A 15681-nucleotide genomic window follows, 5' to 3' on the forward strand; every position below is an offset into this window, starting at 1 on the left:
ACGCTGATCATATGCAATAAACTCACTTTTACAATCTAATTAAACTTTTAGTTCAACTTTTTAATTGGGTATACACGAAATAATTAAAGAACGGAGACTTCGTACTGTTGGAATGAAAATAAGAACTGGATTTTTAAGTAACTTTGAGTGTTTCTTTAAGACAAATGATCGCCCGCATACGTTCGAGCGCCACGCATTCTCTCTTACTGTCTCTTTTTACCCCAAGGAGCGTTAAACGTTTAACGCAACCTTTTTGAAGTCGCATAAGAAGTTTCACTTCAATAATATTCAGGTCAAAGGCTCATAATACAGGTTAAATATAACTTAAATAATCCCTTAATTAGTATATCGAGACGAAACCTCGTAGCATTCAATGCATTCACCGTGTGGGTGCCGGGTCCATCGCGGTGCAGGGAGAGGTTCTTCAACAATGCCTGGGACTTGCGACCCAGGTGTAGGTTTAAGGAGCCCCTATATAACGAGCGTCAAACGCTTACTTCCACCGTCCAAGCCCCTCTCTCTACCTAACCATATTTTAAATTGTATAATGAAAAATATCATTTAAAAAAATTTTATTAATGACTTGACTGGATTTATATGGTGATATTTACTTATTTATTTTATTTTTAAATTCTACCAAATTTTGCTTTGTTTACGAGTTAAATAAGTAAATTAAAACTTACAAAATTATTGTTCGTTGTTAATATTTCTTTTAATGAGATCTATGAATTTCGCGAGTATTTATATTTATAAAACTGATATTTTCGAATTACTACGCCTTTTTTTATTTTAAACTACATACACCCGACGTTTCAGTTACTTTGCAGCAACCGTAATCACGGACAGACGAGATGAAAATGTCTGTCACAGACATGCGTGTAACCGAAACGTCGAGAGTATGTAGTATAAAGTAATAGAAAACGCGTAGTAATTAAAAAATATTAGTTTTATTTTATTTTTTTTACCATTATTTTAATATATCCTTTAGAAGTCCGCGAATATAACTACTATATCATCTAGAAGTAAGCCACAAATAAGATGAAGAATGACATCACTAGATTTGCAATGCCTTGTCTCTCAAATTAAATTGTTTATTTTTTTAAATATTTTTAATATAAAAACGTGACAAAATTTTACGAGAAACACATTCTATTTAAATTACTTACTAAAAAAGTTAAAGCAATATTTTTCAATAACATTCTTAATAATTATGAAACACTAAAATAAAATGCAATAAACATTAAATAATAACAAAATTGCTTTTAAAATGATACAGAACTTAAAATATTCTTTGTTATTATTTCGTTCGCTTTGCATGTTGATAGTTTTCGAGGATATTTTTAAAATTATACAATATATATAACTATACTAAAGTTTATTTGATAACAATGCCATATTATGACAAGCAAATAGTAAAGCAATTGTTTTAAAAATATTTCGTCACTGTTTTTGAGCTCGATAAGCAGATCCAAGAAGTTTCAAAATAATTTTGGCGAACTTGATTTGAAAAAAATTGTTATTTACTTGAAAAGAATTTATGTATATTTAAATCCCGAATTTTATATTTGATGTTAATTTCTGTCTTACTGTGTGTAAATGTGTCTTTATGTGTTTTGTGTGGATGTCTGTCTGTGACATCGTAACCACAAAATGAATTAACCGATTTCGATGCACTTTCTCATTTGAAATCTAGTGTCTGTCGAATGGACCTAGTTATGTTTGGTTAATAACGCCCCATCAGTATAAGAGTTTTTGCTTTTTCCAAAATGATCTAAGAAATTTTTGGCATTTGACTGCTATATTGTAACAAAATTTTTCGATGTACATATTTCAATATTAAATCCTTACGTTTAGATTCAGATATCTTTATATTTATATCATACAAGTTATATTAAGTCTCCATCACGAGGCAGAAAGGTAATTCTAATAAGTTCATATAATGTTACTCAGCATGCATTCATTTTCATAAACTTTGCGGAAAGCGGAAACATTAGTGAAAAATTAATAAATGAAGACGATGTCATTCGCTAGCATATGCAAAATTTATCTGAATCTTCAAAATCTAAACATTTAAATTTTCAATTTGCTTTCCAATATTAATTAGTATAGTTTTATATTAGTAGGTGGTAGAGACAAACTGTAGTCATGTAACTACAGATCGAATATGGGCTGGCTCTACCGAGGAAGTACCACCCTCTCACAGAAGATCGATTTGAAGTAGCTTTTAGTGGCTGCGTTTCATCAGATGAGTGAGGGAGCGGATTGCCCTTTCCCTATTCCCACCTTTACCTGACATTCCGTTATTCCCACCCTTCCCTATTCCTAATAAAACAAGGTTGGCAACGCATCCGCAACAGAGATGTTACGGATGTCTATGCGCGACAGTAGCTACTGCCCACCAAGTAGGCCGTCTGCTTGTTTGCCATCTTTAACATAAAAAAAATTTAGATCGTCGTCATTGTTTCTTATGCACTCCAAATAGAAGTAAAAAATCTATAAGTTAGCTCAGAATCGCTTTCACTTCTGAATTGTTAATGTACAATTAAAAGTTTCTTTTAAAATAAATATAGTTAATTGTCATTGTCAACTTATTCTTCCACCGCGCAGCTCACCACCGAGACCACAACCCACTCTTCCAACTAGTATTTTCACGTTGCAAACATTATCCAGTAAAACTTTAAACAAATTAGCGGTGACTGACATTGAACATGATTGCATTCATGTTGAACTCATTACCGGTAATTATATACATCCGTGAACGTTCTACTTGACCTTATTATTTTAGTATAAATACGTATTATTTATAAAAACTAATACGAATTTGTGCGTCTCGGAAAGCTCGACAGGAGTGATAACTTAAACTATTTAATAAAGTAATGGTTTAAACGAAACTAATATATTTCGAACATACTAGGCGATTTTTTATATTTTAAAACTACATAATCCCAACGTTTCGGTTACTTTTCAGCAACCGTGATCACGGGCAGACCAGATGTGAATGTCTGTCAGTCGGTCCTTGTAAATGGTTTAACTTAAAAAAGGTTTAGGTTATAACTTAAATTTTATATACATTAAATTGATAGTTTGTTTATGAATGAATTGAATATTAATCGAAACACTTTCGTAGCATGCGTGTAATACAGATGCCGTATACCTACGTAATCGAAAAATAAATCAGACTTGGTGACGTCGTTACGCGTTACGTTACGCGTTACGAAGCGGTTTACCTCCCCCCCCCACTCCCCATAAGAAATTATCACTTTAATAATCAGACTGTTTTTAGCAATCCACTTTGTGTCAATAATAGCATCTACGTTGACAGAGTTTATTAATAAGTTTAGAATTAAATATAGTTTTATAACATTCTAATGTTACATTCAGATCTCCTTTCTGAATATTTATGTAAAATATATTACGATTATATAGGTGCTTTATATGTTTTAGGATTCCATTAAAGAATTCAGATACATACATACATACCTGGACATGTCAAAATTATAATACTAATAGGCATTTAGTGATGAAAATTTATATACCTATACCTAAAAATATATTACATAATAAAATGTGTAAGCATGAATCTGTTTGATGTTTAAAAATAAAATATAAATTTTCATACAACGAATAAGTTAAAAATATAAAATATTGTGTCTGATACGTGTCATAAACAAAAAATGTGCATTTAGCATATGCATATTAGTGCACACTAATGTGCACATGTTAAAATGCACATTTGCAAGTATTTCGCTTGTTTTATAGCGGTTTTCTCCTCTAGTTAAAACGAGTTAAAATGAGTTACAACAAGTTACAACTTTGCGGGTATTATGCAAATAAAGAGTTACTGGATTATAATATGCCAGATTCCCACAGCTTTCCCAGAAAATTCTAATGGCTTGGTGAAACTTTTGCATCTATAAACTGTGAGTGGTCTATAATACTAATAATTAATTTATTTATAATATGAATTTTATAACGATCCTTATTACAAACGGATTGCGTTAAAATGAGAGGTTTAATAATATATCAAAGAAACAAAAACCTTAAGGAAACGGATTTAATAAATCAGAATAAATCCTCCGGGGTTCATACAAATTGATGATGTTCAAAAGTGAACGGCTTTCGTCCCGGGATAATAACGCTACGTGTAATTACATCGATTTTTGTTTCAAATCCCAGAATTCTCGACCATCGAATCCCGTATTTTATGTCGAATATATTTTCAAACACACAATACATTTACCTAGACATTTTACGATATTCTTTTAAAAGTTTCATTCCAAATGTCAACAATGAGAGGAAGTTGATTTATATTTACATTTTTTGTAATATTAACTTGATTTCTATAATAAGAAACTCATATAAATTCCTTTCTCGATCATACGTAGTTTTTAATAAAATATTTTAAGAATTTCGAATACTTTACATGTTAAAATATACTGTTTAAAAAAAGCTTCATGGAATTTTGAATGTAAGAGAACGTCTTTACAAAGTTAGTTCTGTGCATAGAGAATTGTTTACAAGAAATTTTAAATAATCTGAAATCTGTTTAAAAACAAGAATTATGTTTGAGAAATTCTTTTAACAATGCAACTGTTGTATAAGCCTACTGTTTGTTTCCATTTAAATTATATTTTCTGTGTATGTTTTTAAGGAGAGTTAGTTTTTATAAATACTTATATTTTAAACCTTAATATAGTACATATTTTAAATTAATTTCATGTTCAATACAATCTAAGGAACCCTAAAGTTACTCATTTTAATATATCTCGCGAAAGAGCTTTAGCCAGCAATATTTAAAAAAATGTTCTCATTATTCACACTGAAAAAGGGTTATTATTCAAGTGACAAGCCTAAACCAAAATGCGGGAAAACTGAGGAATACGCAAAATATTATAAATTCTGTCCTGGATTCATATCAATCACGTGAATTAATGCAATGCTTTTACCCAAATCCGTGGTCCGTGAGCAAAAGAGGAAATTTAAGTTCCACATATTTTTATGAAAGCATGGCAACAAACACATTTGTTAAATAAATTACTATAGATGTGAGGTTTCAGTGAGAGGTTGCGTTGATATCGATAGTGGAATAAATCTTAAATGAAATTCATTTAAAATGAGTGATGATAATAATTACAAAATATTATAAAATTTTACGTTGGCTGTGTTATTCGAATGTGTTGTTTAATTCAATTTTTATTATAAATAATTGTTTAAGTCTTCGCAGTGGAACACGCAAGAATGTAGCTCAAGTCTCTTATGACACGCTCTTGTTTGATGTTCCTATATCAATAAAATTTATATTGACCTTAAAACTTAAAAGAACACTGGGTGTAAATAAAAGTTTATGCTTGCAATAAAATACATTTATTACAGAATTTATGATTATTATTACATACGAGCATGTCCTACTTTGTGAAATTTTTGTATTTTTAATTTTTAAAAACAACTCATATATAAACCATTTCATCGATAAATGCCCATCACTAGTAAAGCAAAAAGTTAACTCTGTGCAAAGTGATGCATGAGGTCGATTTTTAACAACCCCTAAAGGTTACAGGAAATACAAAATACGGAAAGCAATCATTTAAATTCCAGAAGCTTCTCACCTCTTCTACTAAAAACAATCTTGTTGACTTGTAAAACTAATTTATGGAAGAATTGCGGGAAATCGTATTAGTGTCCGAGTGAGAAAAACAATGAGTCTCTAAAAATTACTTCAAACAAAAATTATAGTGGAGTAGCTATGTCTTACTATTTTATTAAAAAAATCCTAGCGAGCTGTTTAACTTCATTTATTCTAAAGTAATAATCTAAGAATCTCTTTTGACATAATATTTGAAATATAATTTCTCTTTGAATTTTTTATTTAATTTTGATCTGAAATTTCATAAAAAAAAAAACGAAAAAATTTCGTTTATCTCTAAGCAAAAATTTACAAATAATTTTCGCAATCTGTTGAAAGCTTATTTTATCACAAGAAAAAACTCTTTTACTAAGTCTCCTTTGTTATTTTATGATAATCGTAACATAATAAATTCCTACTCGAGACTAAAGACAGCTTAATCAGAAAATTGCTTTCAAATTGTCCTTACACTCCGTCCGGAGAATCGGGATTAACCAGAAAAGAAATCATTTTGTACTTAAAAAACTTAAAATAGTAATCATTACTAGTTAAGGATCGACTAATGATTTAATATGAGATACTATCGATATAAAATTCAATGGGTTAGTATATGGGAAACAGTTCAAAACTAGTGACAAATTCTAAGACAACTGTATCTACTATTGAAACAATATTTTGAGTGTAGACAATAGTAAATGAGTTTACAACATTTTAAAGCTATTACTCTTGAGTTCGTTTCAAAGTGATATAGTATAAGTAAAAAAAATAAAATCTGTGCTTGGTTGTGCTTATTCCATAAAGACTACTAATTGTACATTGTATGGCCCATAGCACACAGCGTATTTTATACGCGTAGGAGATGCGCAGATGACGCGCGTATACGCTCTTCTTACGAGATTTGAACGCAACCCTTTAATTTCAGCACACAATGCAGACGTAAAACGCACTTCTAATGCGCGTATACAATAAAACAATTTCAACTGAGGCGCGGGTGGCCCTGTGGTGGCGTGAGTGAACATACCCCTTCTATCTCACCTCCACTCATTTGTACGTTCATATACGCGCTTCTACTGCGCACGCTTGTATCATCAATGCGAACGCAACAATCAGCGTCTACGGCGCCGTTACTGCGCGTTCCTTATGCGCGCTTCGTCTGGGGATACTAAATACGGCGTGTGCTATGGGTCTAAGTTTCTAATTACAAAAACAGAAACAGATTTACAGAAATAATATTCTCCTCATCATCAGCCTATTAATGCCCACTTCTGCGCAAGGGCCTGATTTCACATGAAGAAGATTAGAGCATTAATCACCAGACTTGCTCAAGGCGGATTGACGGACGAATAATATTAACATAGAGTAATTTTTTTTATATTTACAAATCTCTTTCTTTATATTTATTTCTTTCTTTCAAAATAAATCCTGATCTTTAATATCAATCGTGAAATCAAATATTGATTTTAAATTTTTGTATGTTATTTTTTTGTTTTGCAAAATTCTTTCAAATAAAATTACATAATTTATTTCGTATTACACTTAAAAAATATTTTCTTTTCTTCAAACTCAGTGCGAACAAAACTATCTCCAGGACTTAAAAGACTCGGTTCATGAAAAAAATTAAGCATATTTTCTTTGATAATTTAATGAAATGGCATTGGGAAGTATAATATCATTTAAAATCTCAGTTGCCTTTATTTTGCTCGACCTATTTCTTTGAGATTGGGCTTGTGATACAATGAGCCATTCATTTCAGCTCTTAGTAAATTGTATTTAAAGTAATACAATAATATAGTTTGAGTCTATATTAAAGATTGAATAATAAAATAGTTAATTAAAAAGAACTTACCCATTAATTAATTAATTTACGTAATAAAATACAAATTTAATTTCGTGGTTTTGGATAGGCTTTCGAAAGTAAGATTGTAGCCAGTACACATAAGTTTTTACATTTTAACTTCGTCATATAGAAATATTTATTTGAGGTTATATAATTTTTACTTTTTTTTTGTAATCATGAGATAAATAAAATATATATGTGTGTGTAAAGACAACTACTAACCGTAACTTTTATCATCCGCTATTCTCATTTTAAATAAAGCAATAGAAATAACAAAAAATACCTCAATAGTAGCTTTTTTATTTTAACGTAAAAAATAACAGAATGTCGTCACAAAATTTAAAATATCTGAAAAATATTTTATTCATACCAAACTAAATTTCATATTGTCACAGTTCCAGTGCGACCCCACCTCAAGCTCTGTCTCTGGTCACGTTGTTTATTTTATGCAAACATTGTATGCAAGATAAGATTTTTTAAATAATATTCCAGCTATCTGTTTATGATAGTTAGAATTTTGCTGGATATTTAAGATTTTTCATTTAAACTAATTAATTTCAGTGCTGGTTTGGCTGCAGTTCAAGAAATGAGGTCGTTAAAAATATTGTATGAATATAAGATATAGAGTGAATTTTAAAATTTTTAATTTTTCATAGCGATGAATAGTTTAAACTGATTTAATTTATTAACAAAAAATATTAAAAAATCTAAACACACTGTTAAATTTATTTGAGCCTCATTTTTTATTTCCTTTCTATCTCCAGTTTTAATACAGGTTAAATAAACAGAATTTGTTTTCTATCTCATTGTTAGTGAAATATACCTTACCGTTGCAATTCAATAACAGCAACTTCGCTTGTAAGTTCAACAAATTTGTTAAGGCTTCCGCTTGTGTCTCATGACAATTACACAAAAAATTATCATGTCCACTTGAAAAATAAAGTGGAACTTTGCAAGTGATGTTTTCTTTCCTTTATTTTTTTACACGTCAAAATGTTTCCCACATTTACCGTCAAATATTGGGTAAAATATAGGGTAATATATAGGGTAATACGTTCACGTAATTCACGGAATAATTTAGACAGATACAACGGTCACGTCCTCACTTGCTAACCTTTTTGCTTGGACCATTATGTGGTGTAAGTTAGGGGATAATCAATCTTAGTGCCTTGACTTATGGTGTAAATTAGGTCCATCGTGTACTTGAAATTAATTTCGGTACTTTCGCTCCGAGATGTTTTTTTAAAAGGGAATATTACTTATCTATTTTATTTGATTACGGTCTTACGCAATGATTAACTATTTAATATAATTTATACTAATATAATTGCTAGTTACATCATTAAATAATTTCATATTAATATTTTCATATATTATATTATTTTTTTCTCTGTTATAAATAACCTCTTTGATGTGCTTGAGTTAGATGTGAGCATATCAGAAGTCTCTCGCTCTCAATAGCAATCACAAGATATATGTAAACGAGAAAATGTTATATTCTTTGTATGCATACAAATTCTAAGCCTTCATTAAGTACGTCCGTGTTAATAAACGGGCTTGGGGATGAAAAAAGTCAACTGAGTGATCTCACGTTGTTAATTATTCAACATTTTTTGAACACGTGTTGAAATATGACTCGTAATGCAAACCATCAAGGCCTGTTGAGCTGGTTTTGTTATTTATTATGGAGTACACTCTTGTTTTAACGTAACCGATGTCACACGATCTGAACATATATCTTTTATATCAACTTCTATAAACACTGGATAATTGAATCTCATTAAAATGACATTACTTTATATCTGTTTTTCTCGTAATGATTATGCACGTGCTGTGGTACTCTTGAAAATAAGGTGATAATTTAAGTAACCTACAAAATATACACGTGTTGTTGGATGTAACCTTCTTCTACTAAAAATTCTAAGTGAGCTATAGCAACCATAAACAGTGAGATGAATAAATATATACCAGATATATAAAAAAACTGCTTCATATTATAGAAATAGTAACCTCGAATTATGTTCTTTTTTTTAAATCAAAGAGATCAAACGAAGAGAAGGATAACCTTGTGAAAAGTGACAAGCTACCGCTCAGTCAGGTGCTGACCTTCAAAGTGGTTAACGTAATCGATGGTTTTTTTTCATAATTTACATTTGGATATTTGACTTCACATCGGGCAGGTGAAAGCTCTAACACAATGGACGGCCGCGGTACATAGTTACTGGTATCAGACGAAGCAATGCCCTAAAATACCCCCGTGTGGTAAATACTGCTAAGTGATCTTTAAGTAGCTCAAAGGTACGAAGATCTAACAAGGCCCTATGACCCCTCATGACGTACCACATTTATGGTTTACTTAACAGTATAAACCAGTTGAGTTAAGCAATAAGTTAGGGGAGGTCGGGAAGAGATCTTACTGCATATTCAGGTAGAAGAGAGTGTTCGGTAGAAGAGCCAATATGATATCTGCGTCTCAGGATCAAGAAAAAAAGTTAGAGTGCAGCACCTTAAAGTTATATTGTGTGTCTCCTTCCTCGCAATGGCATTACTCTTCCACTAGAAAAAATGGCTTGAATTGGAAATTTTAAATGGAAGTATAAGAATTAGATGTAACTATTTATTTTTAAAAATATATATAACTGTAAAATTGCCGAATAATATTAACCAGTTACCTGTAGTTCTTTAAAGTTTTAATTCTTTATATCAATAAAAATATTTTTGGAGTATTCTATCCACCCTTTTTAAATGAATTACCCGCAGGCATTCCAATTACGATAATAAATGAAATTTAGACATTGTTGATTATTCAACCTTTAAATACCTAGCTGGGTTTCAATATGTCTTCATCAGTTTTCAACCTAACCTCTTAAAAACCGCAAAATGTTTTAAATTTTTTATAGAGTTATAAAAACACTTCCAAGACTAAATGGCGCAACCCATCTCTGTATATTTGCAATAATGGCTCCCAGCTAAAACCTTTTACGCAGTTACATAGTACGCACTCCAAATAAATGTTCCAAAATGTCTGCCAAAAGGAAAAATATTGTAATGATACATTGCCTTGAAGTCTTTATGTGTGAAGCTCAGGAATTACATGATTTATGCTTAGGTATTTGTGAGTTTTTGCGGTCTAGGTCAAACCCCAGGTGCGATAATGAACACTGATTCGTACAATCATTAGTGTCGGTATGATGTCAAAGTTTATTTGATTGCTTCGAAATTAAATGTCAATGACATTGCGTATTTCTGGTAAACGAAGCCTTATTTGATTAATTACTTTCCCATTAAGGTGATAAGTTTGTCCAGTTCCAAGGTCGATGAATACTCACCGTACAAAACTATTACCTGACGTACATAGTTTTTTTTAATTAAATATTTAATACTTGTTCATTATTGTATTAAAAGTAATTATTTGGAAATAATCTTGATTTTTCGGAATTTGTAGCAATAATAACATTAAATGTAAAAACTCTAAATTCAGGTTTATTTCCAGTAAAAATTTTCTAATAAGAATTTGAAAGTATCTTGAACATGAGATTGAAATCCTAAACTATTGACTAGTATTGATTATGTTTAATTAATGTCATTATAAATAAAAACTATATAAATACATTCAGTTTTTTTTTATTCCACTCTTTTTAAGACTTCCCAACTTATTTTATATACTTAATTATAAAAGTTTTACATAACTTCTGTTTTCACAATTTTAAACTGCTCATTCATTGTGAACCAACATAAAAAGTTTTAGAACCTTTTAAAGAGTTATTAAAATTTTTCGAATAACTTAATACTAACTTCTCCATTTTATTGTAGTTCTAAGTTCTACTTCAAAGAGCAGCATAAGGGGCCATAGCTACAGCGTCAGACGCGATAAGCTAGTGATCATTGCTTTGGAACGCGGTCTCACGATTTTAGGTAGCGTTTACATTACCAAGAGAAAGCTGCAACGATAAAATAACTTAACATACAATACCGTTTTAGAACTAACTTTAGAGGTACAAATACATACATTTTTATAATAATGTCTCTCTATTGTCTACAGGTGTCAGACGACATCGGCTATGTGGTTTATTCAGCTCTGGGTAGCTTCTACATCCCATCATGCATCATGGTGTTCGTTTATATAAGAATATACTACGCTGCAAAGGCGCGAGCGAGAAGAGGTATAAGAAAAAATCCGCGACCACGGCCGGTAAGGACGAAGTTTTTCTGCTAACCTACTAGTATTTGTTCCAGTTTTATACGTCTATTACTATCTAGATTTCTCTCATTTAACTTACAGAGTTCATAATGTAATAAAAAATATATAGATGTAGTATTTAATGAATCTTCGTGCCTAGTCATTTTGTTTTATCGCAAGTAACGTTGGAAATGGTATTGTCGTTTATTTTCTTTACGTGGATGGATTTTATAACTTGAATATGAAGTAAATATGGGTAAATCGGTAAAAAAATAATTTATGATTGACACCCACTGAATTATTAAAAAGGTTAGAAGTGATTGACTAGGAAAGTATATTGCGGAACTCAGCTTTGTGCCTCCTTTTCATGTAAGATCGGGGTGCAGTACAAGCAAATTATCCTTGTATTTAGTTCTATGTGTATCTAATGGTATCAGAAAATATAAGAATCCAATTTTTGTCTGTCATTGTGTCATACCTGTTGTTCAGCTTCTACATTCTTGTAGGCCCTAGTTGAATAATATACTTGGTTTTATACTTAATTATCTATTCATACTGTTACAATTATAGGGAAATTAGTCCCAAAGTTTTTGCGTTATAATTGAAAAACCTGTAAAGTGTAAACTTACTTACGACTAAGTTAGGAAAATTCAAGTCGCATGATAATGATGTTAAGGAGATCTTTAGTACACCAAAGACATTATAAGTCTTCATTTTCATTTGACGTAAGCTATGAAGTTTAATTACGTTGCATTTTAATTATAATTTTATCTACAGAATGAACAGCAGACGAGCTTTTCAAACGCGCCGAAAGGCACGCGACCGATGCCGACGTCATCCTCGCTGTCAATGCCGCCCGGTGTAGATGCCAGTAATTCTAATAATAATAGGTAACCATTATATAGAACAAATATCAAGAAACTAAAACATACTACAATGTTATAATTTTTAGACTTATTTGTCTTAAAATAAATACTGACTTATCAATGTAATTATATTTTTTTTTTCAATAAGGAAAAAGGTACATAGAGATATTTATATGAGACATGAAGCATGTCTGAATTTGGCCAGCGATATATATACCTTTTACCTGTACCTTTTTTTTATTTAAGACAGCAGAGACTAACACTACTTTTTTTCCATTTCATTTATTACAAAAAAAAAAACGTGAACGAAAATGTTCTCGGCTTGAGTAGAACTTTTTTTCCTCAATTTAATCTTTCTAGTTTTATTAACTTTCCCCAGGACTTATTTAATTACTCGAGTTTCACTAAAAATTGATGAAATTCTGTTGCAGTGTTTCAACCTAAAATTAAACGACAAAAAGAATCTCTGTAATTCTGCAGATTGTTTATTTCATTGTAAATTGCTTTTCTCTTCACTTTGACAGTTAAAGTAGATTGATTGCAGTGTTTTAGAATTTCAACTAAACAATAAATTTTACAGTTAACCAACCCGTTTACAATGGCCTTGAATGAAAGGATATCTGTAACTTGGAAACGAATAAGATTGATGAACCCACAACCATTATCAAAATAATTATAGTCAGTTATAAAAACTTTAAACATTTAAGCGAAAATAAAATTACGTATTCCCGGTTCAGAAATATCAAATTTTACAAAAAACCTTTATAATTTTATTCCATTAATTCATAAGCTTTGAAACTACAAATGTTATTACAGAGAAGGTCAGATATCTACTATCGAGACACAACAAGTCGCGATACCAACGGTTACCTGTGACTTCGCCTCTGATATATCTACCAGCGAGGCAGGAGACGGTGCTGCCATCGATGACAGAAAGGACACATTAAAGGTTTATTCATTATCGTTAATATAAAGTTAATATGTAGCTCTTATGTATACAGAAATACACAAGTTGATGAAGTTTAATTTGTAATAAAACAGACGATATACATATACAGTAAGAAATTCGAATATGTGAATTCAATTGAGATTATGTATTAGTCTAAAAAATCCGACAAAGCCTCGATATCACATAAATAATTTAATGATGTTAAACTCTCATTTGTGGTGCAAAAGAACAATACACTAACCATTTCCATTTAAATCAATTTTTTTTATACATATGTATCTTTCTAAACATTCGAATCAATTCATAAAGCACACAACCTGTTAAAAGCATATAATTGGAAATTAGAAGTTACTTCTATATTATAACCATACGAAAACAAGCTTTTAAAAAAATAAATGATTTGAAATAAACAATTATTAAAATAAACAAAATTAAACCGGAAGCAACTAAAAGATAAAAATCAATCCTTGAACTCAATCAGGTTTCTAAGCTTTCAACATTCTACCAAAGTCCATTTAAAAAAGGAAAGATTCGTTTTATTGTTCAAAGTACTATTTCCTCCGCTTTTCATATTAATTCAAGAGAAAAACATTAATTGTTTCCCATTTAAGATAGTGAAAAAAGTGCATATTCAACTGGCTGTGATAAAAACCTTTTATTACATTGTCTAGGTTTTAAAATCACCTACCTTATAAAAATGTTTCTTCTATGCAACTAATTTCCTTGATTTTATTTACAAAATACTTTACGTTGTTAGTTTTATCAAACATTTGAAGTGTAAGTGCGTTTTATGTAGAGGCGATTTTAAAATATAAGCAAATATATATTACTAAATAAAATCGTAGCGCCAACAGGAATAAGCCCGGTATTCCGTAATAACGTGAGGTTGATTTACAAATATACGATTTGCATTTAAAGATATTGGTTTCGGCATTCAAATAACTTGGATGCAGTTCTGCTGATGCTCCATTCTTGAGAAAATTGAAAAATACATTTATTCAATGTATTTTCACCTGCAGCCGCAAATTCGATGTAGAATTCGCACGAAGATTTATTTTAGCTGAATTCTAATACGAATGTTCTTTCTGTGTGTATGCGTTGAAAATATTTTATAACATCCTCCTGGTTCTCATGGGACGTTATATATAACATATAATAGGACTATATATATATATATATATATATATATATATATATGTATATGTACCTATATACAATAGTTATAGAACATTTATGTTTTGCAGGTGGTAACAGCGGCTCAAGTAACGAGAAATCCTCTCGCGGCATGCCCATACAGGAGTTCGACGTTATCTGTGAATGGAGAATTACAACTCCAAGCACAAAGAGGCCGAGCTCCCAGCGTCGCAATAGATACAGACATGGTATCGGAATTAGAGCCTTCATCATCCGACTCGGGTGTCGTTTCCCGTTGTGCTGTTGTTAAACCCCTTAAGCTAAGAATATGTCAGCCGATATTCGGCAAGAAACACGAATCCTCTCGAAGACAGGAAAAAGCACAGCCAACTAAAGCAGAACTTGAACCAGCGCTACCAAAACAGCACAAGCCAAGGGATCCAGAACGAGAAAAAAGAAGATTAGCTAGAAAGAAAGAAAAAAGGGCGACGTTAATATTAGGTTTAATCATGGGCAGCTTCATAGCTTGCTGGTTGCCATTTTTCTTCCTTTATATTTTAAAAGCAGCTTGCAGGAGTTGTATGATACCGGCTAGTGCGTTCGCGATTGCTTTCTGGCTGGGTTATATGAACTCTGTGCTGAACCCTGTCATATATACAATATTTAACAAGGATTTCAGAAGAGCGTTTAGGCGTATACTGTTCAAGTGATGTTTAGCCTACCTGTGCTGTTACCGATGTGTGGCTAACAGGATAATGTTGGCCCAACAACGTGCGGCACCAGGTCTTTACAATGTGCGATAATCATTCACAGGATTTCATAAACTTTCATGAACTTTCATGAACTTTCATAGACTTTCACAGACTTTCTTCTACAATGCTTAGATTTACTGTGTTCGTAGCTTCTGTAGATTCCTTGTTATTTTTTTCTTTTATTTTACAAAAAAAATAATAATAATATTTTAAGCATTTTTTACCAAACCATTTTACAGTAGATGTAATATTTTGAAAACGTGAATATTTCTTAGAACTTGTTAATTATAAAGTCTTACCTGTAATGAAAATTGTAAATTGGCTAAATTTATTATATTAG

At 31.0% G+C, this 15681-nt stretch overlaps 1 protein-coding gene across 1 annotated transcript in view; it reads left to right on the forward strand.

Annotated features, from left to right (window-relative positions):
* Positions 1-15481, forward strand: part of LOC116774774 (alpha-2 adrenergic receptor) — a 196550-nt gene extending 181069 nt beyond the window's left edge. The window contains exons 3-6 of the mRNA XM_032667521.2: positions 11503-11652; positions 12418-12530; positions 13323-13455; positions 14700-15481. Coding sequence (XP_032523412.1) covers positions 11503-11652; positions 12418-12530; positions 13323-13455; positions 14700-15299 — 996 coding nt within the window. The 3' untranslated portion in view covers positions 15300-15481. The remainder of the gene's footprint in view (positions 1-11502; positions 11653-12417; positions 12531-13322; positions 13456-14699) is intronic.
* The last annotated feature ends 200 nt before the right edge of the window (positions 15482-15681 follow it).

This window comes from Danaus plexippus, chromosome 23, assembly GCF_018135715.1.
Source record: "Danaus plexippus chromosome 23, MEX_DaPlex, whole genome shotgun sequence".
Lineage (NCBI taxonomy): Eukaryota > Metazoa > Arthropoda > Insecta > Lepidoptera > Nymphalidae > Danaus > Danaus plexippus.